The sequence below is a fragment of the Haliotis cracherodii genome, unplaced genomic scaffold (genome assembly GCF_022045235.1).
Source record: "Haliotis cracherodii isolate W230 unplaced genomic scaffold, xgHalCrac1.p SCAF_7, whole genome shotgun sequence".
NCBI lineage: Eukaryota > Metazoa > Mollusca > Gastropoda > Lepetellida > Haliotidae > Haliotis > Haliotis cracherodii.
Window position 1 is genome coordinate 36,091,403 of NW_027266330.1, and position 27,326 is coordinate 36,118,728.

Sequence of the window (27,326 nt, forward strand, 5' to 3'; positions counted from 1 at the left end):
CGGACCCGTGGTTAGTCACGTGATACATTGTTTAAATACAATAACAATAAAAGAGGCAGATTTTTGCATTTCTGTCTGGCTGTACACACATTGTTTCTGACTTTTAAACGTTTGAGTAAAGATATAACTTCAGGCGACTTCGGTCGCATTGTTTCTGACTTTTAAACGTTTGAGTAAAGAAATAACTTCAGTCGACTTCGGTCGCATTGTTTCTGACTTTTAAACGTTTGAGTAAAGATATAACTTCAGTCGACTTCGGTCGCATTGTTTCTGACTTTTAAACGTTGAGTAACGATATAACTTCAGTCGACTTCGGTCGCATTGTTTCTGACTTTTAAACGTTTGAGTAAAGATATAACTTCAGTCGACTTCGGTCGCATTGTTTCTGACTTTTAAACGTTTGAGTAAAGATATAACTTCAGTCAACTTCGGTCGCATTGTTTCTGACTTTTAAACGTTTGAGTAAAGATATAAGTTCAGTCGACTTCGGTACATCCATGATCTGATCGTTTTATACATGTATGTAAATAGCATTTGCCAGGGCTCCGAAACGACAATATCCCAATCGGACATGACAATGTTCCTACAGTGGGTAACCGGGTAACATGCTTCACTAAATCTCTTTTGTTTTTTTCTCTTTTCAGCTAGTCAATTTAGTTGGTAATGACGGCCAGCGTCTGTTCGAAGCCACTGCTATTGGTCCTCTGGTCTTTTGTGCACCCTTCGTGTTGCTGGGAGGATCTATTTATGCTGTTTTTCTACTGGGACCTTATGGTCTTATTGGAACCTTAATTTTCCTGGGCTTTTATCCCTTTGCTGTAAGTAGCAGTGTTGTAAACAGGGGTCACGTGAACGTCAAAGATGGAGTTTCTCCCAATGTACCAATGCTTGTTGTAAGAGGCGACTCAGTGGATTGGTGAATGGTGGGGTAGTCTAGTGGTTTGAAGCGTTTGCTCGTCACGCTGAAGACCCAGATTCGATTCCCCACATGGGTACAATGTGTGAAGCCCATTTCTAGTGTCCCCTGAAATTCTGAAATTTTGGGGACCATATATTGTAAAAGATACATCACTTTGTAGCAGCAGACTTCACGGACCGTAAGCATGCCTTTTACTCCTAACACAGGCATTATATGAACCCATTGTTCAATTTTCTAATTTGTAGTTTAATCATAATGTTTTTCAAAGTATAGTCTGGAATGGAAGAGGCCATCTAGTGCCTTAAAGCTTTAGAAAGCTGGGGCGGTTGGGTAGCCTAGTGGTTTAAGCGTTCGCTCATTCACGCCAAAGACCCGGGTTTGATTCCCGACATGGGTACAATGTGTAAAGCCCATTTCTGGTGTCCCCCACCGTGATATTGTTGGAATATTGCTAAAAGCGGCGTTAAACCATACTCACTCAGTTGAGAAAGCTGCTTTCAAATTTGCAAATTCCGACTTCCAATCAGTCTTTTCATTGGTTGGTCAAAGTCCCGGAAAGGTCGTTATGACGTGACCTGTAATGGGATGACCTCAGATAGGTCTTCAGCAACCCATGCTTGCCGTAAAAGGTGGCTATGCTTGTCGTAAAAGGCGACTAACGGGATCGGGTGGTCAGGCTCGCTGACTTGATTGATGCATGTCATCGATCCCAATTGCGTGGATCGATGCTCATGATATCAATCACTGTATTGTCTGGTCCAGACTCGATTATTTACAGACCACCCTCAAATAGCTGGAATATTGCTGAGTGCGGCGTTAAACAACAAACCAACCAACCAATCAGATCTCTGATGTTAACTAGTTTGGATGTTCACTTTCAGAGCAAAATGTCACATCTTGGCATGTCATGAGAGAAAGGGTATTTGTTCATTCCCAAGTGTCTCTTTATACAGTCTGTACAAGAGTTTGTCCTGCCAACTGTTTTGATATTTTGTCAATAGAAGTTCCCCTGGCTCAGCAGAAAACCTGCTTTGTAGTTCATTTCTTGCTTTGTGTTACATTTGCTGTCTTTCTCCAATTGTCTTGACATGGTTCTTGTTTCCAGGCACTGATATCGAGACTCACTACTAAGTTTAGGAGAGAAGGAATAAAAGTGACAGATAAGCGTGTGAGTATGCCGTATATGTCCCGGGTTATAGGGTTGGGGTATATGTTTGTTGGCCGTACATGTCCCGGGTTATAGGGTTGGGGTATCTGTTTGTTGGCCTTGCATGTCCCGGGTTATAGGGTTGGGGTATCTGTTTGTTGGCCGTACATGTCCCGGGTTATATGGTTGGGGTATCTGTTTGTTGGCCGTACATGTCCCGGGTTATAGGGTTGGGGTATCTGTTTGTTGGCCTTGCATGTCCCGGGTTATAGGGTTGGGGTATCTGTTTGTTGGCCGTACATGTCCCGGGTTATAGGGTTGGGGTATCTGTTTGTTGGCCTTGCATGTCCCGGGTTATAGGGTTGGGGTATCTGTTTGTTGGCCGTACATGTTCCGGGTTATAGGGTTGGGGTATCTGTTTGTTGGCCGTACATGTCCCGGGTTATAGGGTTGGGGTATCTGTTTGTTGGCCTACATGTCACGGGTTATAGGGTTGGGGTATCTGTTTGTTGCCCGTACATGTCCCGGGTTATAGGGTTGGGGTATCTGTTTGTTGGCCGTACATGTCTTGGGTTATAGGGTTGGGGTATCTGTTTGTTGGCTGTACATGTCCCGGGTTATAGGGTTGGGGTATCTGTTTGTTGGCCGTATATGTCCCGGGTTATAGGGTTGGGGTATCTGTTTGTTGGCCGTACGTGTCCCGGGTTATAGGGTTGGGGTATCTGTTTGTTGGCCGTACATGTCCCGGGTTATAGGGTTGAGGTATCTGTTTGTTGGCCGTACATGTCCCGGGTTATATGGTTGGGGTATCTGTTTGTTGGTCCTCCGAGACACAAGTCCATCAGTGGGTCCACACAACTATACTGGTGATGAATAAGTAACACTTTTTATGGGCTGCAACTCCTGTTTTTTCTTTGTCATGATGTTTCAGAGCTACTTCTTGCTCCTTCATCAGGTGAATGCTGATAAAGAGCATAGAGTTAATATATATAAACATGCGATACCATTGAGAAAGTAGTCTAATGTAACAAATATTATATTTGGGATAACGCTTTCTTTAATATGAAAGACTTGGCATGACAGATTTACCATGGTAATATGAAGGACTTGGCATGAGAGATTACCCATAGTAATATGAAAAAAATGGGTGGACCTTAACTTCTGGTGAGTAGTATAGATGAATAATTAGATGGTACACAGATGGTACAGAGATGGTACTTGAATATTACTTAGATGTTCTCCAATTGGTACATGAGTGATACAGGGATGATTCAAAATACAATATCTGTTTGTTGTATATGTGGATGCGCAGAAAAAAATGTGTAATTTATACTGTCAGAATATCGTCCGCCGGTTGAGTTGTGTAATCATGGTCATAATATTGTCGCCGTGTTCTCCTCCATTTCTAGGTTCGCATGATGTCTGAACTGCTGACTTGTGTGAAACTCATCAAGATGTATGCGTGGGAAAAACCGTTTGCCAAAACAATATCAGGTGTGGTATTCTTCTCCCTTGTCTACCTTCGTGTAATATTACTGCTCTGGACTTATTCCTCTATAACAGAAGAGCACTATACCTACCTGTTTGCCAAAACAATATCAGGTGTGGTATTCTTCTCCCTTGTCTACCTTCGTGTAATATTACTGCTCTGAACTTATTCCTCTATAACAGAAGAGCACTATACCTACCACCCATGTTGGGATTCAGGGTCGAAATACCTCCACAGTACCTTATGTGATTGAACTCCTAAAGGAATTCTTGGGCAGTGAGGTGGCACGGGTGGCCCAGTTGTCTAAGGCGCTGCGATTCAATGTGCAGAGTTGTGTCCCTTGGGCATGCCAGAAACCTTGGATTGTGGGTTTGAATCCTGGTTCGCCCGATTATGTTTTTAGGTTTGTCAGCACCATACCCGTGCTCGTGGGTTTCACCGAAGTGGTAAATGTCTGAGACCTGCATCACTTGGGGCTTTCCTCCCACATTAAGCTGACATGCCGTGATATAACTGGAATACTGTTAAAAGCGGCATTAAACTCAACTCACTCACTCACTCACTGACCCACCCAGCCCGAGTACCCGAGTTACCCGTCCCAGCCCTATAAGAAGTACAAAGTAAGATGAGAATCTGGTGATGAAACATTTGTGACCTTGCTTATTGTGTGTCATTGTTCCGCTATGGAGCAGGTTGTTGCTCTTGCTATTAACCTCTTGTTTTTAAATTACTGCACATTGCCTACATTCAACAAGGGACGAGAGAGTTCCCAGTGTGTACAGTGTCTGTGACTGGTTGTGTGTGTTGTACAGACATCCGGAGTACAGAGCGCAGGGTGTTGGAGAAGGGGGCGTACGTACAGTCTCTCAGCACATCCATCGCTGGCATGGTGCCTGTCTTCTCATCCGTCGTCACCTTCATAGCCTACGTGGCCTCAGGGAACGAACTCACAGCTGCCAAGGTAGTACTGCTTACGTCATGTACATGTTCGGAAATAAATATTTATTGTCTAGTCTAGTCTAGTCTAGTCTAGTCTAGTCTAGTCTAGTCAAAAAAGCTTTGGGCTACTCTTTTTAAGTCTTATCTTTCATGGATTATTTTCCATGAAAGTCGGTCGGTCAAATAAGAATAAAAAAAAATGTATCTCTGTTATTTATTTATTTATTTATTTATTTATTTATTTATTTATTTATTTATTTATTTATTTATTTATTCATTCATTCATTCATTCATTCATTCATTCATTCATTCATTCATTCATTCATTCATTCATTCATTCATTCATTAAATCCTGCAGTGGAGTTAAAATAGCAGCTGGCTTCTTAAATCACTGATACTAGTGGTAGTGATGTAGACATAGAATTTATATATAACATTTTTTATTGAGGATCTGTATTACTAGTGGGAGACATAATAAAATAAATATTTTCTGTTTAATGTATTTCTTATCCAGCTGCTTTTTAGGATGGGCGGCAGGCTGGTGAAACGAAAAAAGAAAATGTGTTGCCCTCGTCTCATCAACGTTTGAACAAAGTTCTAAAGCTTAATCTCTGGCTATAAATTTAAATTGTGTATGGTTTTAATAAGCGTCCGCTGATGTCAATTTTTTTAGTACCTAGGGTGCTTATCACAGCAAATACGGTACATTTTGGGTTTCATGTTTTTCAGGCTTTCACATTTGTGTCGTTGTTGAATTCGATGAGGTTCTCACTTGGTGTCCTGCCATATGCAATAAAGGCCCTGGCTGAAGTCTTTGTCTCCATGAAGAGGTATAAGGTGGGTTCTAGAAGACTGCCTTTTTTAAAAACCACTGGTCCTAAACTCGAGTCAGGATTTCATTTTGTAATAATATTAATTATGTGTTTGTGTTATTTTTTTCAAGCATGCTCAACTCGCTACATCATTATCCCGGGCAATGCGTACTCAAATTTCATTCTCAGCTCCCTGGGGAGTATACAATCCCAGCTTCCTTATGAGATGCTTAAAGGTCACATGACCATCTTCTCCTTCCGTGTTACCCATTCACTACTGGGTGAACAGAGGCATGTTTTGATCAATGTCACTTGTTTACGGAGAAGCAAGTGAAGTCAGGTTATACTAGTCCATAAACTTTGGTTAAAAGATACTAAAAAATACTTAAAACAATAAAGTTTGGCTTGTAGACTCAAAAGGGTTGGGCACAGACTGTCCTAGTTATGTTGCTCTCATACTCTGTGGGTGATCAGGCGAAGAATTGGTATCCAGTTTCCCATGCTTATTGCAGGAGTCCACTAAATCATGGCCCAAGACCCTGCTCACAACGCAGTCTTAGCGCTAAGTCAAACTTAAGGTATAGGAGTAACAATCACCTTGTGCTAAGTCAAATTTAAGGTATGGGAGTAACAATCACCTTATGCTAAGTCAAACTTAAGGTATGGGAGTGACAATCACCTTGTGCTAAGTCAAACTTAAGGTATGGGAGTGACAATCACCTTGTGCTAAGTCAAACTTAAGGTATGGGAGTGACAATCACCTTGTGCTAAGTCAAACTTAAGGTATGGGAGTAACAATCACCTTGTGCTAAGTCAAACTTAAGGTATGGGAGTAACAATCACCTTGTGCTAAGTCAAACTTTAGGTATGGGAGTGACAATCACCTTATGCTAAGTCAAATTTAAGGTATGGGAGTAACAATCACCTTGTGCTAAGTCAAACTTTAGGTATGGGAGTGCAAAGTCACAGTTAAGTTTGGGGGTAATGACCTTTGAGCGTGCTTTCAATCACTGGTTTGCCTGGTCCAGTATCGACTTACTATACCTGCACAGTGTGACAATGTGATGGTGTTGTTCTGCAGAGTGTGTTGTGTATGGAGGAGATCACCCCGCCCAAGTGCAGCGTGACGTCCTCCAATCAAAGAATAGCTATGCAAGATGCCACGTTTAGCTGGGGCATCATTGAATCTACTGAGAAGAAACATAGTGAGTTTGATTTTATTTCATAACGTTTTCAGCCTTATTATTGAAGAATGATTTCTACATTTGTAATGAAAGGAGGTATTGACGTAAAAACATACTGCATACTGTGTAAATCAGCGTAACGGGTTTACGCAAAGCGTGCACACCAGTTTTTACATTTGTGACTCCCATCAATACAGAATCATTTTGAATTCAATTGTTATAAATACACCTGTGAAGATCCGGGGGAGAATGCTCCTGATGTCAATCAGTGGATTGTGTGGTCCAGACTCGATTATTTACAGACCACTGTCACCTGGAACATTGCTGAGTGCTGCGTTAAACAACAAACAAACAAACAAATGTTATAAACAATTAGTCAGCAATAATAACAGACTGCTTGTGGACGTAGCCTAATTTGTTTTCGGTTTAATGTAAATGCAATAGATTTTGCTTGGTTTCCCAATCAAATGTCACAAAATTATTTACAGTGGTTTTTTTTAATACTGGAATGAAAAACTAAAAACTGGTACCATTGTTGGTTGTTTGACCACAAACAAACTCATCTCAAACTTAGTACATAAAATCTGTGTCATATGAAGGGGTGCAGTCAAAAGAAAAAAAAATGTTTTTATTAATTTTCCATTTTTTTAATGAATTTTTCAAACCCTAACGTCTGTCCGAAAACTTTGTCCGTGAGATTTCTCTTAAACTATTCAGTGGATTCATCTCAAACTTAGTACATATAATCTGTGTCATATGGAGGGGTGCAGTCAAAAGAATTTTTTTTTTTTATTAATTTACCATTTTTTAATGAATTTTTCAAACCCTAACCCTATCCTCACCATTTAATTTGAAACTACTGACACTCTAGGCGGGTCGGGGGTTTTAGTGAGCCATGCTCACTTTTTTTGTTGTTGTCAAGGACATGGTTATCCCACAGTTCGTCATGATGTCACTTGGACTCTGAAATGCTGGACTAGCCATAGATGTAATCAAATACATGATGTTCACATACTTATACCACCCTGTGAAGATCCGAGTTAGAAGAGGTCTTCAGCAACCCATGCTTGTTGTAAGAGGAGACTAGCGGGATCTGGTGGTCAGGCTTGCTGACTTGGTTGATGCATGTCATCGTATCCCAATTGGGCGGATCGATGCTCATGATGTGTCAGTCACTGGATTGTGCGGTCCAGTCTCGATTATTTACAGACCGCGTCATAAAGGTGTAATATTGATGAGTGTGTCGTTAAAGAACAAACAAATGTGCTTATGAATTACTTCTTTATGGTTTTATGTACAAGAACTTCTGATGGTAATTATGTGTATATTTTCTGATGGTAATTATGTGTATATTTTCTGATGGTAATTATATGTATATTTTCTGATGGTAATTATGTGAATATTTTCTGATGGTAATTATGTGTATATTTTCTGATGGTAATTATGTGTATATTTTCCGTTGAAGATCATGATAATGGCAGCGTATCGAAACCGGTGATGAATGGCGGTCACTTCCCAGATGACACAACAGCGCTACGAGAGGCGGACGAGACCACTATGTTGGATGCTGTCCCAGAACCCAGCCTTACAGACATTACATTTGTACTTGAGAAGGTGAGTTATCTGCCCTTGCTGAGACATATGCACAGCAGTCCGACAAAGTATTAACTCTATGATGCGTCCAAAACAATACATGTGTTTTTTTGTTGAATATGCACACCAAAATACAGCTGCTTTTACATTAAAAAAATATAACAATAAATGTTTGGTTCCTCAGCACAAAGTTTGATATAGAGGATATTTGGCTTTTCTATTCAAATACTGGAAATTATTGTGTCTCAAAATTAATATGACTGCTGACCTGTATCAGAAAAATGCGACTCAATAACAATGTGACTCCCCCACCCCATCCCCAGTGGAATGATACATATCCTTACCTTAATCCAATCAAACAGCAAGTAGCACCGCTTATTAGCGCCGAGTAGAGCACTTCCGTAAAAACAATAAACACTGTTTTCCTAGAAACATCACACAGTTGATATGTTTACTCTGCTGACTGGCATTAAGGAAGTTCAAAGGCAATAAAATAATTGAACCAACAACAGTTCACTGATTGGTATGCGGAGGTGTCAACAAGCTTGGCACGAATGGGTAGAACTCTTGACCCCAGCAGTGATAACTCACCGGAAGGCCATTGTTGGTTGTTGTTGGTTTGTTGTTTAACGCCGTACTCAGCAATATTCCATCTATATGACGGCGTTCTGTAAATAATGGAGTCTGGACCAGACAATCCAGTGATTAATGTCATGTGCATCAATCCACGCAATTGGGATCGATGGCATGCATCAATCATGTCAGCGAGCCTGACCACCTGATCCCGTTAGTCGCCTTTTATGGCAAGCATGGGTAGCTGAAGACCTATTCTACCCCGGAATCTTCACGGGTCGGAAGCCCATTTCGTAATTCCTATTTTTTGAATGACATTGTTATATACTTGTTACAACTGCTGCTCAATAAACCGTGTTTGTGTTTATATTGAAGTTGGTATTTCCGCTGTCCAAAGTGTGTAGTGAGAGACCGTCTTATTGTTGATAGTCATTTGGAGACATAAAGGCGAAGTTAATTAATGCGAGCAAAGACCGTTTACATTTTTTGCATTTAATTCACGCTCGCGTTATTTTCAAGATTTACAGTAGCTCATTTCTGATGGTACCTCAATGTCATATTACATGAATATTGCTGAAAGTGGTCTTAAACCCAACTCCCTCACTCACTCATTATAAGCCTATGTTTTAGTGTTTTTAGCCTTTGTGTGTGTGATGTATGTGTGTAGCTGTTGTTCCCTCACATGATTGCTGTGTTTTTACCCAGGGAAAACTGCTGGGGGTGTGTGGCAGTGTGGGGGCGGGGAAGACGTCTCTCATCAACGCCATCCTCGGAAGAGTAAGTTAACCTTAACTTAATAATGGCCACTGACAAAGATTGAGAGACAAGTATTTTTCTTAAAATCAACTTCCATGGTGATGAGGTCATCAATTCAGCTGCCAATCAGAGGTGGTTATTGTGATTAGAAACCTCTGATTAACCAATCAGTTTTGAGTATTTTCCACATTCAGGGTCAAATCATATTTTGCCCCTCTAAGCAAAGAGGCAGCCCTGTATGTTCGTTTTTTAGTTAGGGAGCCAAGCGGCCTCTAATATGAATATTTTAGGAGCTAAACCTAAATTTTCCGCGCCAACAGATATCTTAAACAGATATTGTCACCAGTTTTGTAACTTTTAGGTAGCCAAGTGGCGAGCAGTAGATAAATTTAGGTCACCAATTATAGATTTAAGTCGCATTTGGCCACCAGAAAGGGCTGTGATGGTATTTCTGTATTGTGTTGTGCAGATGGATCTGCTGAGTGGGTGAGTGGGTGAGTGAGTGAGTGAGTGAACAGAAAGGGCTGTGATGGTTTTTCTGTATTGTGTTGTGCAGATGGATCTGCTGAGTGGGAAGATGGCTGTCAATGGCAGCATAGCTTACGTCCCCCAGCAAGCCTGGATCACCAACACCACCGTCCGGGAGAATATCCTCTTTGGGCTTCCATACAATGAGAAACGGTAAACAGAAATTTTACATTATTATGATATTTATAAATTAATATTTTTATGATTACAGTTAGTTCTTTTGATCACTTACATATGAAATATGTTTTTAATCAATTTCCAAAAAAACTTGTTTTTGATCAATTTATTCCTTGGTTAGACACCTAAGCGGCATTGTGCATAAAAACAATGACTTATTTGTTTCAGCTACAATGAGATTGTCAGAGCCTGTGCCTTGAATACGGACTTCCATACTTTTGTATCTGGTGATTCGACAGAGGTATGAATCTTGCATTCAGCAATTCGAGTCTGGGCCAGAACAGGTCCCAAGCAAGTTACGGTCTTGGACGAATTCTGCGATTTCGCGTTCGCAGAATGTTTTTCAGAAAATGTAACTTACTGCAGAATTGCAGAAAAATTTGATTTTGGATTTTTTTTCATCAAACATAAAACATGACCCAAACATTTAACATATCATGCAGACATACAAAATACGAATCCTACAATAAAACAAAATTAGAAGATCAATGATCATGATATCAATCACTGGATTGTCTGTCCGCACTCGATTATTTACAGACAGCTGTCATAGAGCTGGAATATTGCTGAGTGCTGCGTTTAAACAACAAACAAACAAACAAACCTAAACACACCCTCAGAGGTCCCAGGTCCACAGTGCTCCAGACTTGTTGCTGGGGTCAGGTTGCCAGGGTCAGGTTGCCAGGGTCAGGTTGCCAGGGTCAGGTTGCCAGGGGTGACTGATTGTTGGGCAATTCTTGAAGGTTTTGGCTTGTTGCTGATGCTATCAAATACTGGATTGTCTCGTTTCTGCTTGATTATTAACAGGCTACTGTTATATTGCTCCCCCTCCTCCATCACTCACCCACAGGCCTGTGGCCTACATGTATACAGAATAAACCTGGGTATATATACTTGCCTTGCCTTATTTCCCACTCACTCACTCACCAAGGAACCCACCCAGCCACCCACTCACTCAAACACCCAGCCACCCACTCACTCAAACACCCAGCCACCCACTCACTCACTCACTCACTCACTCACTCACTCACTCATGGGCCTGTGGCCAACAATATACCTTGGTATATATAGTTACCTTGCGTCATTTCCCATTTTCTCACCCTCTCACTCGCTCGCTCACTCACTCACTCACTCACTCACTCACTCACTCACTCACTCACTCACTCACTCACTCACTCACTCACTCACTCACTCACTCACTCATGGGCCTGTGGCCAACACAAATGAATGTGGAAAGACCTGTGTATATATATATATATTTATACTCACTCTTCTGGTCCAGATTGGAGAACGGGGTCTCAACCTGAGTGGGGGACAGAAGCAGCGGATCAGCATGGCTCGGGCAGTGTACAGCGACAGTGAGATCTACCTGCTTGACGACCCTCTGTCTGCTGTCGACGTCCACGTTGGACAACACATTGCCAATGAAGTTCTCCTGAAGATGCTGAAGGGGAAGACCGTGCTGTTTGTCACGCATCAGCTCCAGGTGAGTCTCTTATGACACACAAGACTCAGGTGGGTTGTTATTGCCCATCTGATCCAGGTGGGTCTGTTATTACCCATCAGATGCAGGTGGTCTGTTATTACCCATCAGATGCAGGTGGTCTGTTATTACCCATCAGATGCAGGTTGTCTGTTATTACCCATCAGATCCAGTTGGGTCTGTTATTACCCATCCGATCCAGGTGGGTCTGTTATTACCCATCAGATGCAGATGGTCTGTTATTACCCATCAGATCCAGGTGGGTCTGTTATTACCCATAAGATCCAGGTGGGTCTGTTATTACCCATCAGATGCAGTTGGGTCTGTTATTGCCCATCAGATCCAGATGGGTCTGTTATTACCCATCAGATCCAATATTGGTCTGATACTTCTCTTCTACAACCAGGAGTATGGTCACACAGATATAATTAGTAATGACCAGGTATTATTTTAGTGTTCTGACTACTGGCCCACCTGGTCATTAAAGCATGAATATTAACTCAAGATGTAACTCAATACCTGGTTCAGTGTTCTGACTGTACTCTGGTTCAGTGCTCTGACTGTACTCTGGTTCAGTGTTCTGACTGTACTCTGGTTCAGTGCTCTGACTGTACTCTGGTTCAGTGTTCTGACTCTACTCTGGTTCAGTGTTCTGACTGTACTCTGGTTCAGTGCTCTGACTGTACTCTGGTTCAGTGCTCTGACTGTACTTGTAGTACCTGGTTCAGTGTTCTGACTGTACTCTGGTTCAGTGTTCTGACTGTACTCTGGTTCAGTGCTCTGACTGTACTCTGGTTCAGTGTTCTGACTCTACTCTGGTTCAGTGTTCTGACTGTACTCTGGTTCAGTGCTCTGACTGTACTCTGGTTCAGTGCTCTGACTGTACTTGTAGTACCTGGTTCACTCCTCTGACTGTACTTGTAGTACCTGGTTCACTGCTCTGACTGTACTTGTAGACCTGGTTCACTCCTCTGACTGTACTTGTAGTACCTGGTTCAGTGCTCTGACTGTACTTGTAGTACCTGGTTCTCTGCTCTGACTGTACTTGTAGTACCTGGTTCACTGCTCTGACTGTACTTGTAGACCTGGTTCAGTGCTCTGACTGTACTTGTAGACCTGGTTCACTGCTCTGACTGTACTTGTAGACCTGGTTCACTGCTCTGACTGTACTTGTAGTACCTAGTTCACTGCTCTGACTGTACTTGTAGTACCTGGTTCACTGCTCTGACTGTACTTGTAGACCTGGTTCAGTGCTCTGACTGTACTTGTAGACCTGGTTCACTCCTCTGACTGTACTTGTAGTACCTGGTTCACTGCTCTGACTGTACTTGTAGTACCTGGTTCACTGCTCTGACTGTACTTGTAGACCTGGTTCACTGCTCTGACTGTACTTGTAGACCTGGTTCACTGCTCTGACTGTACTTGTAGTACCTGGTTCACTGCTCTGACTGTACTTGTAGACCTGGTTCACTGCTCTGACTGTACTCTGGTTCAGTGCTCTGACTGTACTTGTAGACCTGGTTCAGTGCTCTGACTGTACTTGTAGACCTGGTTCACTGCTCTGACTGTACTTGTAGACCTGGTTCACTGCTCTGACTGTACTTGTAGACCTGGTTCACTGCTCTGACTGTACTTGTAGTACCTGGTTCACTGCTCTGACTGTACTTGTAGTACCTGGTTCACTGTGACGAGGTGATGTTCCTGAAGGAGGGCCAGATAGAAGAGAAGGGCACCCATGATGAGCTGATGCAGCAGGACGGGGAGTACAGTGGGCTGATCAAGATGTTCTACACCGAGCAGATGGAGGAAGACGAAGAAGCTGATACTGTACCCACAGGTTAGTGCAGGGTGTCATGTTGGGGGAGGTGGGGTATCTGTAGCCACAGGTCAGTGCTTGGTGTCATGTTGGGGTTGGTGGAGTATCTGCACCCACAGGTCAGTTTAGGGTGTCATGTTGGGGTTGGTGGAGTATCTGTAGCCACAGGTCAGTTCAGGGTGTCATGTTGGGGGTGGTGGAGTATCTGTAGCCACAGGTCAGTTCAGGGTGTCATGTTGGGGGTGGTGGAGTATCTGTAGCCACAGGTCAGTTCAGGGTGTCATGTTGGGGGTGGTGGAGTATCTGTAGCCACAGGTCAGTGCAGGGTGTCATGTTGGGGGTGGTGGAGTATCTGTAGCCACAGGTCAGTTCAGGGTGTCATGTTGGGGGTGGTGGAGTATCTGTAGCCACAGGTCAGTTCAGGGTGTCATGTTGGGGTTGGTGGAGTATCTGTAGCCACAGGTCAGTTCAGGGTGTCATGTTGGGGGTGGTGGAGTATCTGTAGCCACAGGTCAGTGCAGGGTGTCATGTTGGGGGAGGTGGAGTATCTGTAGCCACAGGTCAGTGCAGGGTGTCATGTTGTGGGAGGTGGGGTGTCTGTACCCACAGGTCAGTGCAGGGTGTCATGTTGGGGTTGGTGGAGTATCTGTAGCCACAGGTCAGTTCAGGGTGTCATGTTGGGGTTGGTGGAGTATCTGTAGCCACAGGTCAGTGCAGGGTGTCATGTTGGGGGAGGTGGAGTATCTGTAGCCACAGGTCAGTGCAGGGTGTCATGTTGTGGGAGGTGGGGTGTCTGTACCCACAGGTCAGTGCAGGGTGTCATGTTGGGGTTGGTGGAGTATCTGTAGCCACAGGTCAGTGCAGGGTGTAATGTTGGGGGAGGTGGAGTATCTGTAGCCACAGGTCAGTGCAGGGTGTCATGTTGTGGGAGGTGGGGTATCTGTAGCCACAGGTCAGTGCAGGGTGTCATGTTGTGGGAGGTGGGGTGTCTGTACCCACAGGTCAGTTCAGGGTGTCATGTTGGGGTTGGTGGAGTATCTGTAGCCACAGGTCAGTTCAGGGTGTCATGTTGGGGTTGGTGGAGTATCTGTACCCACAGGTCAGTGCAGGGTGTCATGTTGGGGGGAGGAGTATCTGTAGCCACAGGTCAGTTCAGGGTGTCATGTTGGGGTTGGTGGAGTATCTGTAGCCACAGGTCAGTGCAGGGTGTCATGTTGGGGGGAGGTGGAGTATCTGTAGCCACAGGTCAGTGCAGGGTGTCATGTTGGGGGAGGTGGAGTATCTGTAGCCACAGGTCAGTTCAGGGTGTCATGTTGGGGGGAGGTGGGGTATCTGTAGCCACAGGTTGGCTGTAGAGTTAATTAACTAGGGTGTTTCATTGAATAGGTAATTTAACCTGAGTTGTGCGTGGACTGATGATAGAATCATTTAGAATGTATTGAAATATTGAATTTTAAAGAGAATCTTTCTCATATTCATGTATGCGTAATGTTGATGCTTTAAACTATTCAGAAAATTGCTTGTATTTTTCCAGTGAAGATATTGAGCATTTAACTGGAACGTATTTTTGACGATATTGTTATGAAATTGCATACTCAGTCTTCACTACAAAAAATATCCATGAAAGTATTCATGATCCCTTTCTCTTTTTGTTCAGCATACATAATATGTATTCTCTTTTCCAGAAAGATTATCTTCACTGTCAACATCTGACATCCATAACGACAAGTCTGCCAATGCCAATCCAGGGGAGAGCACTCCAATTGGTAAACCCCCACCGCCACTTGAGAGACTGTTTTCTAGAGGAGCAGGGATGGGAAATATATCCCCTATTACACGCAACAAAGCACCCCCCTTGGAGAGAATGTTTTCTCGGGGGGCGGGTATGGCCCCAGCCCCTCCTCCCTTAGAGAGGTTGTTCTCACGAGGTGCAATGGTGGAGAAGCCCCAGCCCGAGGTGTTCTCTGGGGGTCCAGGCATGAGAGTGGAGAGGCAGTTCAGTACATTGTCGTCAAGCAGCTCAGGAGATGGTGATGAAGGTAAGAATTACAATATGCACCCCATCTTTTTTCTAAAATGCATCAGTTTATCTTTCATCTGTAAGTGCCATAAGGTTCTTGTTGTTGTCCACAGTGTTATATACATCGACAACCTGAGTCTTGCCCATGGGTGGCCCAGTCGTGTAAGGCGCCGCGATTCTCAGTGCAGAGTTGGGCATGCCAGAAACCTGTGATTGTGGGTTCGAATCCTGGTTCGCTCCGATTATGTTTTCTAGGTTTGTCAGCACCATGCCCGTGCTCGTGGGTTTCACCGAAGTGGTAAACGTCTGAGAGCTGCATCACTTCGGGCTTTCCTCCCACATTGAGCTGACACGCCGTGATATAACTGGAACACTGTTAAAAGGGGCGTTAAACCCAACTCACTCACTCACTCATCCTGAGTATTGTCAGACATTCCTCCCACATTGAACTGGCTATCTTGATATAACAGAAACATTGTTCATTGTAACATTTAACCCCTTCCCTGTTGAGGGTTTGCTTTTTGCATGAGATGTGGATCCCCACACTTGCAGTGCACGAGTCAGTCTCAAATCTCACCACTGTTGCACTGTAGAAAATCTTTTTTTTGTGTTTAATTCATCCTATAAGTTCCCAGAATGTTATACCTCTGAACATCAGTCTGCAATTCAGGGTTTGGTCATTTATTACAGGTGGGCGCAGGATGGCTAGTTGGATTGGTTTTGACAAATTGTGCTGACTTTTGTGTGTACCCCACCACACCCACCATAATACATTTTCAGTCCAAAAATACTAAATAATATTCAAATTTACAATTTATTTATGTTTCATGACCCCACCCCCCATAGTTGTGATACATTTGGCCCCTTCTTCCACTCCCTCTTTTTAAATGACCCCTGCCCCATTCCTGAATCTGATCAGCCCACTACCACCCTATGATAAATGACCAGTCCCTAAAGCCAGCAGTCTAGTAAATTTTGTTCCGTCTAGTAAGTTCAACTAATGATAGTCCATTTGTTAACATGAATATATGCTGAAAATGATGTTAAGAGCCAGGCAAGTAGACCCGAAAGTTTGACAGACTGGACCATTACTAATTTGGTGTGAATGATTTGTTAATTTTTACTTCTCAGACGGGAAACTGATTGTTGCTGAAGAGAGAAGTACGGGAACTGTTTCAAAGGAAATATATCGCCAGTACATCCAAGACGGAGGAGGATATCTCGTCTGTTTCGGCGTGTTTCTCATCTTCTTCTTGTCCGTAGCCTCCCAGACGGGCGCAAACTGGTTTCTCTCCTTCTGGTTGAACCAGGGCAATGGTGTATGTACCTCTCATTACTGATCTGCATATTGCTGTAGCTGGGGGTGTTATAGATGGGTGTGGTGTGGGTGTGGATAGAGCATCTACCCAGAGACCAGACTGCCCCTGTGGTGTAGTGGAAAGAGCATCTGCCCAGAGACTGCCTCCGTGGGGTAGTGGATAGAGTGTCTACCCTGGAGACTGCCTCTGTGGTGTAGTGGGTAGAATGTCTGCCTGGAGACTGCCTCCGTGGTGTAGTGGAAAGAGCATATGCCCGGAGACTGCCTCCATGGGGTAGTGGATAGAGCATCTGCCCACAGACCGCCTTCGTGGTGTAGTGGATAGTGCGTCTGTCCGGAGACTGCATCCGTGGTGTAGTGGATAGTGCGTCTGTCCGGAGACTGCCTCCGTGGTGTAGTGGATGAGCATCTGCGCGGAGACTGCCTCCGTGGTGTACTGGATAGAGCATCTGCCTGGAGACTGCCTCCGTGGTGTACTGGATAGAGCATCTGCCAGGAGACTGCCTCCGTGGTGTAGTGGAAAGAGCATCTGCCTGGAGACTTCCTCCGTGGTGTAGTCTAAAGAGTATCTACCCGGAGACTGCCTCCGTGGTGTACTGGATAGAGTATCTACCCGGAGACTGCCTCCGTGGTGTAGTGGATAGAGCATCTGCCCGGAGACTGCCTCCGTGGTGTAGTGGAAAGAGCATCTGCCCGGAGACTGCCTCCGTGGTGTAGTCTATAGAGTATCTACCCGGAGACTGCCTCTGTGGTGTAGTGGATAGAGCGTCTGCCCGGAAACTGCCTCCGTGGTGTAGTGGATAGAGTGTCTGCCCGAAGACTGCCTCCGTGGTGTAGTCTAAAGAGTATCTACCTGGAGACTGCCTCTGTGGTGTAGTGGATGAGCATCTGTCCGGAGACTGCCTCCGTGGTGTAGTGGATGAGCATCTGTCCGGAGACTGCCTCTGTGGTGTAGTGGATAGAGCGTCTGCCCGGAAACTGCCTCCGTGGTGTAGTGGATAGAGTGTCTGCCCGGAGACTGCCTCTGTGGTGTAGTGGATAGAGCGTCTGCATGGAGACTGCCTCCGTGGTGTAGTGGATAGAGCATCTCCCCAGAGGGTTGAAGGCGGCTGAATCGATTCCCTGGCTGCATGATACCAAAAGACATTAAAAGATGCCTCGGCGAAGTAGTGGCTAGCTCAAGACAGTACACCGTGTTATACTGCAGCATGGTATCTCTGGGTTAGCACTGTAAAACAGGCAAATGTCTAGACTAGTACAAGCACCTGACATGATCATGCAACATTTAACCCCATTTTGCCTCACCTGCTATAGCTGGTTTCTGAAAATTGAATTCATCCGGCAACTACTGCAGCTATTGAGTTTAAAATGGGCTCTGCTATTTTTGGCCTTTGGTTCCCATTTGATGATCTCTGATTTGTGGAAATGTCCCCATCCAAATCATAGTTTGGTTTTAATGGCAACACTTTTCGTACAATTGATCCTTGATTTACCCTGGTTAATGTTTAAAAATTTGCTGATCTGTGTAAAGCATTTAGCGACATTCAACACAAATAACATGTTTTTCACAGAATTTTTTTCTTTTCTTTCTGCTTCCTTTTTTCAGTCAAAGAACCTCTTGATCAGGTGTGAATGAAATGAGTTAGTGCTTGAGAACCAGTTGTATTTATTTCTAAACCTTCATTGTTGATAATAATTTCACATTTATTTTATGTAGAATCCATACGCTATGTTTATTGCACATTGCATGGGTGGCCCGGACATCTGACGTGCCGCATTTCATGGATCAGAGTTGTGTTCCTTGGGCACGCCAGAACCCTGTGATCATGGGTTTGAATCCCGGTTGACCCCATTACGTGTCTAGGTTTGTCAGCACCATGCCAGTGGTCGTTGATTTCATCAAAGTGGTAAATGTCTTAGACGCATCTCTTCCGGCTTTCCTCCCACAGCAAGCTGACATGCTGGGATGTAATTGGGATACTGTTGAAGCTAGGGGTGGGATGGGTAACTCTGGTACCCGGGTCGGGTGGTACTGAGTAGGACCCAGGGAACCCACAGGACTACCCAGACCCGTGGTTAGTCACATGATATATTGTTTAATGGCAAAAATTATCTAGAACTCTATGGTTACACTACAAGCCACAAATGTTCCCATACTTTCTGACTATGCACCCATTCCTTCTGATTTTTCATATGGTTGAATAAAGATATAACTAAGTCAACTTCAGTGTTTACATGGCCAGACCGTTTAATACATGTATCTTAATACGTTTTGCCAGGGCTATGGTAAAAGAATTCCCAATCGAACATCTCTTGAGACCTACAGTGGACGTGGGTACCCGGTTAGAGTCAGGTAATAGGGGGGGCGGGGTGGGTACCTGGGTAGTAAATTTGGACTCGTCCCTGCCCTAGTTGATCCCAACTCACTCACTCACTCTCCGCTGCCAGGTCAACACTTCATGTTTGGGACAGGACCATGTGCACCCTTTGTTTGGGGGCATGGAAAATATGACTAAATTCAAGATGTAGCATGAGAGCTAGGAAGGTTGGCGGTAATTGTTGTGAAACACCATGACACCTGTTTTGTCAAAGCGATAACAAACTGTCCATGTTACAGAATAACACAGTGGTCACCATCAACACTATGACACCTGTTTTGTCAGAGCAATAACCAACTGTCCATGTTACAGAATAACACAGTGGTCACCATCAACACTATGACACCTGTTTTGTCAGAGCAATAACCAACTGTCCATGTTACAGAATAACACAGTGGTCACCATCAACACTATGACACCTGTTTTGTCAGAGCGATAACGAAACTGAACTGTCCATGTTACAGAATAACACAATGGTCACCATCAACACTATGACACCTGTTTTGTCAGAGCAATAACCAACTGAACTGTCCATGTTACAGAATAACACAATGGTCACCATCAACAATGTGACGATGTCCAGCAACAATAGGAACATCAGCGATCACCCGATGCGGAACACCTACACCCTCGTCTATGGAATGTTTGTGGTCATGATGCTGGTGCTCACCTTCTGCCGGGCCTTTGTCTTCATGAAGGTAACAGTGAACTGTGTAGTACAACCTGTCCCGTGTCCTGTGTGTCTTAGCTGGAATATTTACTGACTGTGACTTATACCGTATTCGATGTAATAAGCGCCCAGGGCGCTAATTTCTCAAAATTAGAAATAGGATGCTCTTATTAGAATATAATTTTGGTGAAAAAAAAACAGAGTTGAAAGATCGTAAATTTATACGTTTGCGTACCTGAAATGATACAAAAGAAGTGCGTATTATACACGACAGATATATTTTGCCAGAATTTAATTGCCAATAATTAAGTGCACAATAATTAAGTACCAAATAGCACCGCTTATTAGCGCTGAGTAAAGTACTTCCGCAAAAGCAATACTACGCGCTGGCTCGTGTCGGCCTTTGACGCAGTCGCTAAGAACAAAGGGTAGCATCTGTCTAGACTTGCAGGTGTGATCAGTGATGACATAAGTGAGTAGAACTCTTGTCTTGACCCCAGCAGTGACAATTCACAGGATGTAATTAGTGTTTGAATGACATTGTTTATATACTTTATATACAAGTACTGCTCAATAAACAGTGGTGTGGAATACATCAGCGTATGTCTTATTGTTGATATAAATGCGATGTTTAAAAATGCGAGCAAAGTCCACTCGCTTTTTTCGCATTTAATTCACGCTCGTGTTAATTTCAAGATTGACAGTATTAAAGCGGGGTGCTTATTATGTCGATTACGGTAACAATTTGCTGCTCTGATGTTTGCAGGCCACCCTGAAGGCTTCCAGCGGACTCCATGACCGCGCGTTCAAGAACATATTAGACAGCCCCATGGAGTTCTTTGACACGACTCCCACGGGTCGGATCGTCAACAGGTTCTCAGCTGACATGGACGAAGGTGAGGGGGAAGTTGTCGAGTTGACTAATTTAGATTTCTATCTATTAAAGGGGGCACGGGTGGCCCAGTCGTCTAAGGCGCCGCGATTCGCTGGGCAGAGTTGCGTCCCTTGAACACGCCAGAAACCTATGATTGTGGGTTCGAATCCCGGTTCGCCCCGATTATGTTTCTAGGTTTGTCAGCACCATACCCGTGCTTGTGGGTTTCACCGAAGTGTGTAAACGTCTGAGACCTGTATCACTTCGGGCTTTCCTCCCGCATTGAGCTGACACGCTGTGATATAACTGGAATACTGTTAAAAGCGGCGTTAAACCAACACACTATCTATTGAACCCTTAAGATTCAAGGGACTTGCGTGCTCGACTTGTCTAAGGTGAAGCAATTTGCTCTTAAGAGTTGTGTCCCTTGGACATGCCAAGATCCTTTTATCCTTGGTTCAAATTAATTAGCTTCAGGAGAAATTCTAGCTAGGAGCAAGTCTGTGATGAGATGTTGACCTTATGTTTGTACTGTCTTGGCCTCAATCTCTTTAAAATATCAGGGGGCACGGGGGGCCCAGTCGTCTAAGGCGCCGCGATTCGCTGTACAGGGTTGCGTCCCTTGAGCACGCCAGAAACCTATGATTGTGGGTTCGAATCCTGGTTCTATTATCTAAAGGCTGCCGAAATTTTGCTGAAATATACTAAATTAAGCAAAATAAATTTACTTACCACCCCTAAAGATCTGGGTTGGAATACCACGGTATGTCTTCAGCAACCTATGGTTGCTGTGAAAGGTGACTGCTTGTCGTAAGAGGTGAACTAACGGGATCGGTTGGTCAGGGTCACAGGGTTGCGTGGATCGATGCTCATGATATCAATCACTGGATTGTCTGGTCCAGACTCGATTATTTACAGACCGCCGCCATATAGGTGGAATATTGCTGAGTGCGGCGTTAAACAACAATCAATAAAAACGAAAAACTTGCTGACATTATTACCTCAATCTCATTAAAATCGGATCTTAGTTCTCGCTACGGCTAAACAATGATCTGAGGACATTCCATTACGGATCACGTCAGACCGACCTTGCACGAACTTTGACCGACCAATGGAATGACCAATCAGAAGGCAGCTTTCTTGTGCTTTACGGCACTAATTTCAAATTGGCAACCACTCTTCGAAACATTTTTTGACAAATTCTTGATTACAAATTTGAAACCTGAACAAAAGAACATTCTGGAATGGCTAATAGATGTTCCCGATTGTATTGATTCAGTCGTTATCCTGTAACTGTCGTTCGGAATACCCTGTGTTAAAGTTTTCGAGGTTGCATGATTAGAAATCGCATTCCGACTGTCACTTTCATAATCTGATAAGCGACGCTCTGATTGGTCGGATGAAAGGTCGTTCTGACGTGACCCCTAATGGGATGTCTTCAGATCTTTGTTTAGCGGTAGCGAGAACTAAGGTCTGATTTTAATGAGATTGTTATTACCTTGACGTGTTACAGTGGACATCCGGCTCCCCATGCAGGCTGAAGTGTTCATCACCAACGTACTGCAGGTTGTCTTCTCGCTCCTGATGATCTGCTACATGTCGGCCTGGTTTCTGGTTGCCATGATACCGCTCGTCGCGTTGTTTGCGTGTCTGTTCGTGATGTTTGTTCGCTGTGCACGCAACTTGAAGCGTCTGGATGCTGTGACAAAGTCTCCGCTGGTCAGCCACATCACCGCCTCCGTCCAGGGCATCACCACCATACATGCATACGGCAAGATGGAGGAATTCGTGGCAACGTAAGTTCGTAGTTCCTTGTATTAGAGGGCTCTGTTATAATAATGGACCGATGAAAAAAGCTTAACTGGCTCGGAGTCAGTAGACTGTGTCTGAGTTAGGTATTCATGTTCAACTGCTGCATGGTATGTTAGTGGGCTAGTGCTGTAAAACTGGCATTAGTCGGGACTAGTACAAACAGACACACACACACACACAGACACAGACACACACACACACACAGACACAGACACAGACACACAGACACACACACACACACACACACACACACACACACACACACACACACACACACACACACACACACACACACACACTCACACACACAAAACAGACACAGCTATGGATGCACATGCAAAAGTGCAATAATCCTGAACGCGACGTTATGCCCCATCTCACCTCTCCTCAGGTTGTGAAGCTGATAACTTCTCTTGGTGTTAAACCTTGATCTGGATGAGATAACTGCTGTTTTACCATCGAAGTGCTGGAAAAGTAAATAAAATTGGTCTAGATGTGCCAAAATTGCCGCTGAAAATTGATTGAGTTTCAATGCATTGTGTACAAAAGAAAAACTGGCTCCAGTTCATTGTGGGTGTTGTGAGATTGCGCATCGTATTTATTACTGCATATAGTTCAGTTTTGACTTTATAGTGAGATGCATTTGACTCTTGTTCTCCATAGGGCGGTCGGGTAGCCTTGTGGTTTATGCATTCACTCAACACACCAAGACCAATACAATACTTACTCACTCTCATTCTCCCTGAATACGTAACTAGGTCAAGTATGTTATTTCAACCAGAATGTTATATCAACCAGAATGTTATATCTACCAGAATGTTATATCATGACAGAATGTTATATCAACCAGAATGTTACATCAACCAGAATGTTATATCTACCAGAATGTTATATCATGACATGATGTTATATCATGACAGAATGTTATATCTACCAGAATGTTATATCATGACAGAATGTTATATCAACCAGAATGTTATATCATGACAGAATGTTATATCAACCACAATGTTATATCATGACATGATGTTATATCAACCACAATGTTATATCATGACAGAATGTTATATCATGACAGAATGTTATATCAACCAGAATGATATCTCATGACAGAATGTTAAATCTACCAGAATGTTATATCATGACAGAATGTTATATCAACCAGAATGTTATATCATGACAGAATGTTATATCAACCACAATGTTATATCATAACATGATGTTATATCAACCAGAATGTTACATCAACCACAATGTTATATCATGACAGAATGTTATATCATGACAGAATGTTATATCAACCAGAATGTTATCTCATGACAGAATGTTAAATCAACCAGAATGTTATCTCATGACAATGTTATATCAACCAGAATGTTATATCATGACAGAATGTTATATCAACCAGAATGTTATATCATGACAGGATGTTATATCAACCAGAATGTTATATCATGACAGAATGTTACACAACCAGAATATTATATCATGACAGAATGTTATATCAACCAGAATGTTATATCAACCAGAATGTTATATCATGACAATGTTATATCAACCAGAATATTATGTCATGACAGAATCAGGGCCGAAAGTTAGCTTCAGTATTTTGTGTTATGATTATATTGCTAAAACTCAGTTTAATGTGCTAAACATAACCTGCTTGGAGCTATTGTTCATTCAGGATGTATGTTTGGATGAATATAAGTGGTCCTTGAAAACAAATGTTCTTCTTTGAAATGTGCTTAAAACGTGCTTGAATTCAGAGCCCAAAGACCTGAGTGAATCCTGGGACCATATAGAATAAGTTTCTGATAGTCACACTTAGGAATGATGTCTTTAAAGAATACATTGTGGTGTCCATCGAAAAACGTTACTGTGTCTGGCACTCGGCATTAAGGGTCTTAATCAAGAACTGCTTGGCTCAGAGTCAGTATACTGTGTCTGAGTGAGGTATTCATGTTGAACTGCTGCATGGTATGTCAGTGGGCTAGTGCTGTAAAACTGGCATTAGTCCGGGTTAGTACACACACACACACACACACACACACACACACACACACACACACACACACACACACACACACACACACACACACACACACACCACACACACACACCACACACACACACCACACACACACACACACACACAAAACAGACACAGCTATGGATGCACATGCAAAAGTGCAATAATCCTGAACGCGACGTTATGCCCCATCTCACCTCTCCTCAGGTTGTGAAGCTGATAACTTCTCTTGGTGTTAAACCTTGATCTGGATGAGATTTGTAGAAATTGTGAAACACCCAAGTTTTAATATTTTATTATGATTGTGTCAATTTCCTTTTCAGGTTCCAGAAACTGATGGATACCAATTCTGTCCCTTTCTTCATCTTCTACTCAGCGAGTCGCTGGCTGTCTGTGCGTCTTGATCTCCTGTGCGTCTGCATCAGCGGTACAACGGGACTTATTATTGTCTTCAACTACGACAACATCACACCACCTGTCGCTGGACTCGCTCTTGCCTTTGCTGTGCAGGTCAGGCCATGGGTTTTCATCACTTTTTGTAAAAAGTGTTTATATTTATTTCATATTTTTTTATTTTTGATATATTTAATTAAAGCCACGTTTTCATGGCCTTAAAACAAAAATTGGGTATTTTTATCGAATTTGATTTATTTTCATTTTGACTTTTTGATATGTTTCCATGTTTTAAACACTTTAAGAATTATTGTTTTTTATTTCCCAATCACTACACAGTTATACTAAATGGAAATGGATGCCCCTTCAAGTTCTGTCCAAAAATCTTTCCTGATTTTATAGTATCACAAACAACATCGCTGGTTTTCATGATGGCAGATAATGCAGGAAGCCAAATAAAGCAATATAATAAAAAGCAGCTTTGGGGTCTGCTTTTAGTATTGGTTGATGATGAGAAATAGATTGTTTGTCTGTTTGTGACCTAACATGCCATCTCCCATAGATTAACATGTGTGCGTATTTTCAATTAATACATTAAATGACAGAAAGGAAAAAAAATAAATAGAGAAATGTATGCAGCAAATCGTGTCCAGCTGATTTGAAAAAAGGACATTCAATGAAAAATGATATGAATTTTCACATGGTCTGCCACATCAGACCTGTATCAGCTGACAGTGCGAGATGGAACTGAAATGCTGTTCAACTTGGTGTTGGGGGCACGGGTGGCCCAGTTGTCTAAGGCGCCGCAATTCGCTGTGCAGGGTTGCGTCCCCTGGGCACGCCAGAAACCTATGATTGTGGGTTCGAATCCCGGTTCGCCCCGATTATGTTTCTAGGTTTGTCAGCACCATACCCGTGCTTGTGGGTTTCACCGAAGTGTGTAAACGTCTGAGACCTGTATCACTTCGGGCTTTCCTCCCACATTAAGCTGACACGCTGTGATATAACTAGAATAATGTTAAAAGCGGCGTTAAACCAAACTCACTCACTCACTCACGCACTCACTCACTCACTCAAACTGGTGTTAAACTGAACTCACTCCCTGTCCTTGAACATCCCAAAGTCTAAGGGAGATGGACTTTGAGCTTGTCCTCATGCACCTCCAGATGACTGGAACAGCCTCCCAAATCAGATCCAAGCTGACAAGTCTTCATGCATCATTCAAGAACATCAAGATATGTGAAAGGCATTTAGAAGTGATACACAAAAGGAAGATAATTTATGGATGTCAACTTGACATCCATATGTTGTCTTCCTTATCTCTTTTCAAGGAGCACTATGTCAGATATTTTTAACTCATCTGTACATGCATAGACCTCTAGTATGGACTGAAAACCTGCAGCTATGTTTCCTAAATTCAGCAGTAACAATTCTGGTTTGTGCGGCCGCAGTAAGGGTGTATTGGGGTCGGGGGGCCTCAGATAGCTCTACCTCTCACACACATACATCTTGTATTGCAGTTCACAGTCTGGCTAATAAGCGATAACCAGCAGTGCACCAGCACTGTGTGGAAGAACTGCTATACAAGTGATGATGATGATGATGATGATGATGATGATGATGATGATGGTTTTGTTGTTATTATTGTTATAATTAACCTTGTACACTGCTATATTTTCAGATGGCTGGACTGTTCCAGTTCACAGTGAGGCTTGCTATAGAGACAGAATCTCGCTTCACCAGTGTACAGAGAATACAGGAGTATGCCAAGGTGGGACTCTCGTTACAGTTGGAAGATGACATTGATTAGGAATAAATGACCGCCCGATTAGTCATGTTAATGAAGGCGTATCTCTGCTCCGAGAGTGCTCCATTTTATTACTCAAATTAATGGACCAGTGTGAACACATTCATTCTCAGCATCCATTGTTCGCATTTCGCAAACCTCATTGAAATCAGATCGTTTACTCCGATACCTCTCTGCTTGAAAATCTGAGGAGACACCCATAAAACTCCTTTGGGGAACTCTCTTGTCAGCCAATCGGAGTGGAGAGATTGAGATTGCGTAGTACCCTCATGATACTGTGCATTCCGGTGGGGAAACAGGAACGGGGACGCACAACTGTAATCCCTTTCTGGATTCCCGTGAGGATGTTTGTTTGTTTGTTGTTTAATGCCACACTCAGCAATATTTCAGCTATATGATTGCGGTCAGTAAGTAATCGAGTCTGGACCAGGCAATCCAGTGACTGACATCATGAGCATTGATCCACGCAAGGGATCGATGACATGCTTAAACCAAGTCAGCGACCTGACCACCCGATCCCGTTAGTCGCCTCTTACGAAAAGCATAGTCGCCTTTAACAGCAAGCATTGGTTGCTGAAAATCTGCACGGGTCCTACGCAATTGAGATAA

General features: G+C 43.3%; 1 protein-coding gene across 2 annotated transcripts in view; it reads left to right on the forward strand.

The window, feature by feature from the left end:
* Positions 1–27,326, forward strand: part of LOC139447578 (ATP-binding cassette sub-family C member 5-like) — a 78,313-nt gene that overhangs the window by 40,521 nt on the left and 10,466 nt on the right. For both annotated transcript variants that reach the window (XM_071228986.1, XM_071228987.1), the window contains 19 exons: positions 645–818; positions 2,025–2,087; positions 3,476–3,560; positions 4,368–4,516; positions 5,224–5,331; positions 6,388–6,511; positions 7,956–8,104; positions 9,362–9,433; positions 9,969–10,093; positions 10,286–10,358; positions 11,400–11,603; positions 13,272–13,437; positions 15,102–15,455; positions 16,568–16,755; positions 19,675–19,830; positions 20,569–20,698; positions 22,190–22,472; positions 24,841–25,027; positions 26,592–26,681. In XM_071228986.1, coding sequence (XP_071085087.1) covers positions 645–818; positions 2,025–2,087; positions 3,476–3,560; positions 4,368–4,516; positions 5,224–5,331; positions 6,388–6,511; positions 7,956–8,104; positions 9,362–9,433; positions 9,969–10,093; positions 10,286–10,358; positions 11,400–11,603; positions 13,272–13,437; positions 15,102–15,455; positions 16,568–16,755; positions 19,675–19,830; positions 20,569–20,698; positions 22,190–22,472; positions 24,841–25,027; positions 26,592–26,681 — 2,880 coding nt within the window. The remainder of the gene's footprint in view (positions 1–644; positions 819–2,024; positions 2,088–3,475; positions 3,561–4,367; positions 4,517–5,223; positions 5,332–6,387; positions 6,512–7,955; positions 8,105–9,361; positions 9,434–9,968; positions 10,094–10,285; positions 10,359–11,399; positions 11,604–13,271; positions 13,438–15,101; positions 15,456–16,567; positions 16,756–19,674; positions 19,831–20,568; positions 20,699–22,189; positions 22,473–24,840; positions 25,028–26,591; positions 26,682–27,326) is intronic.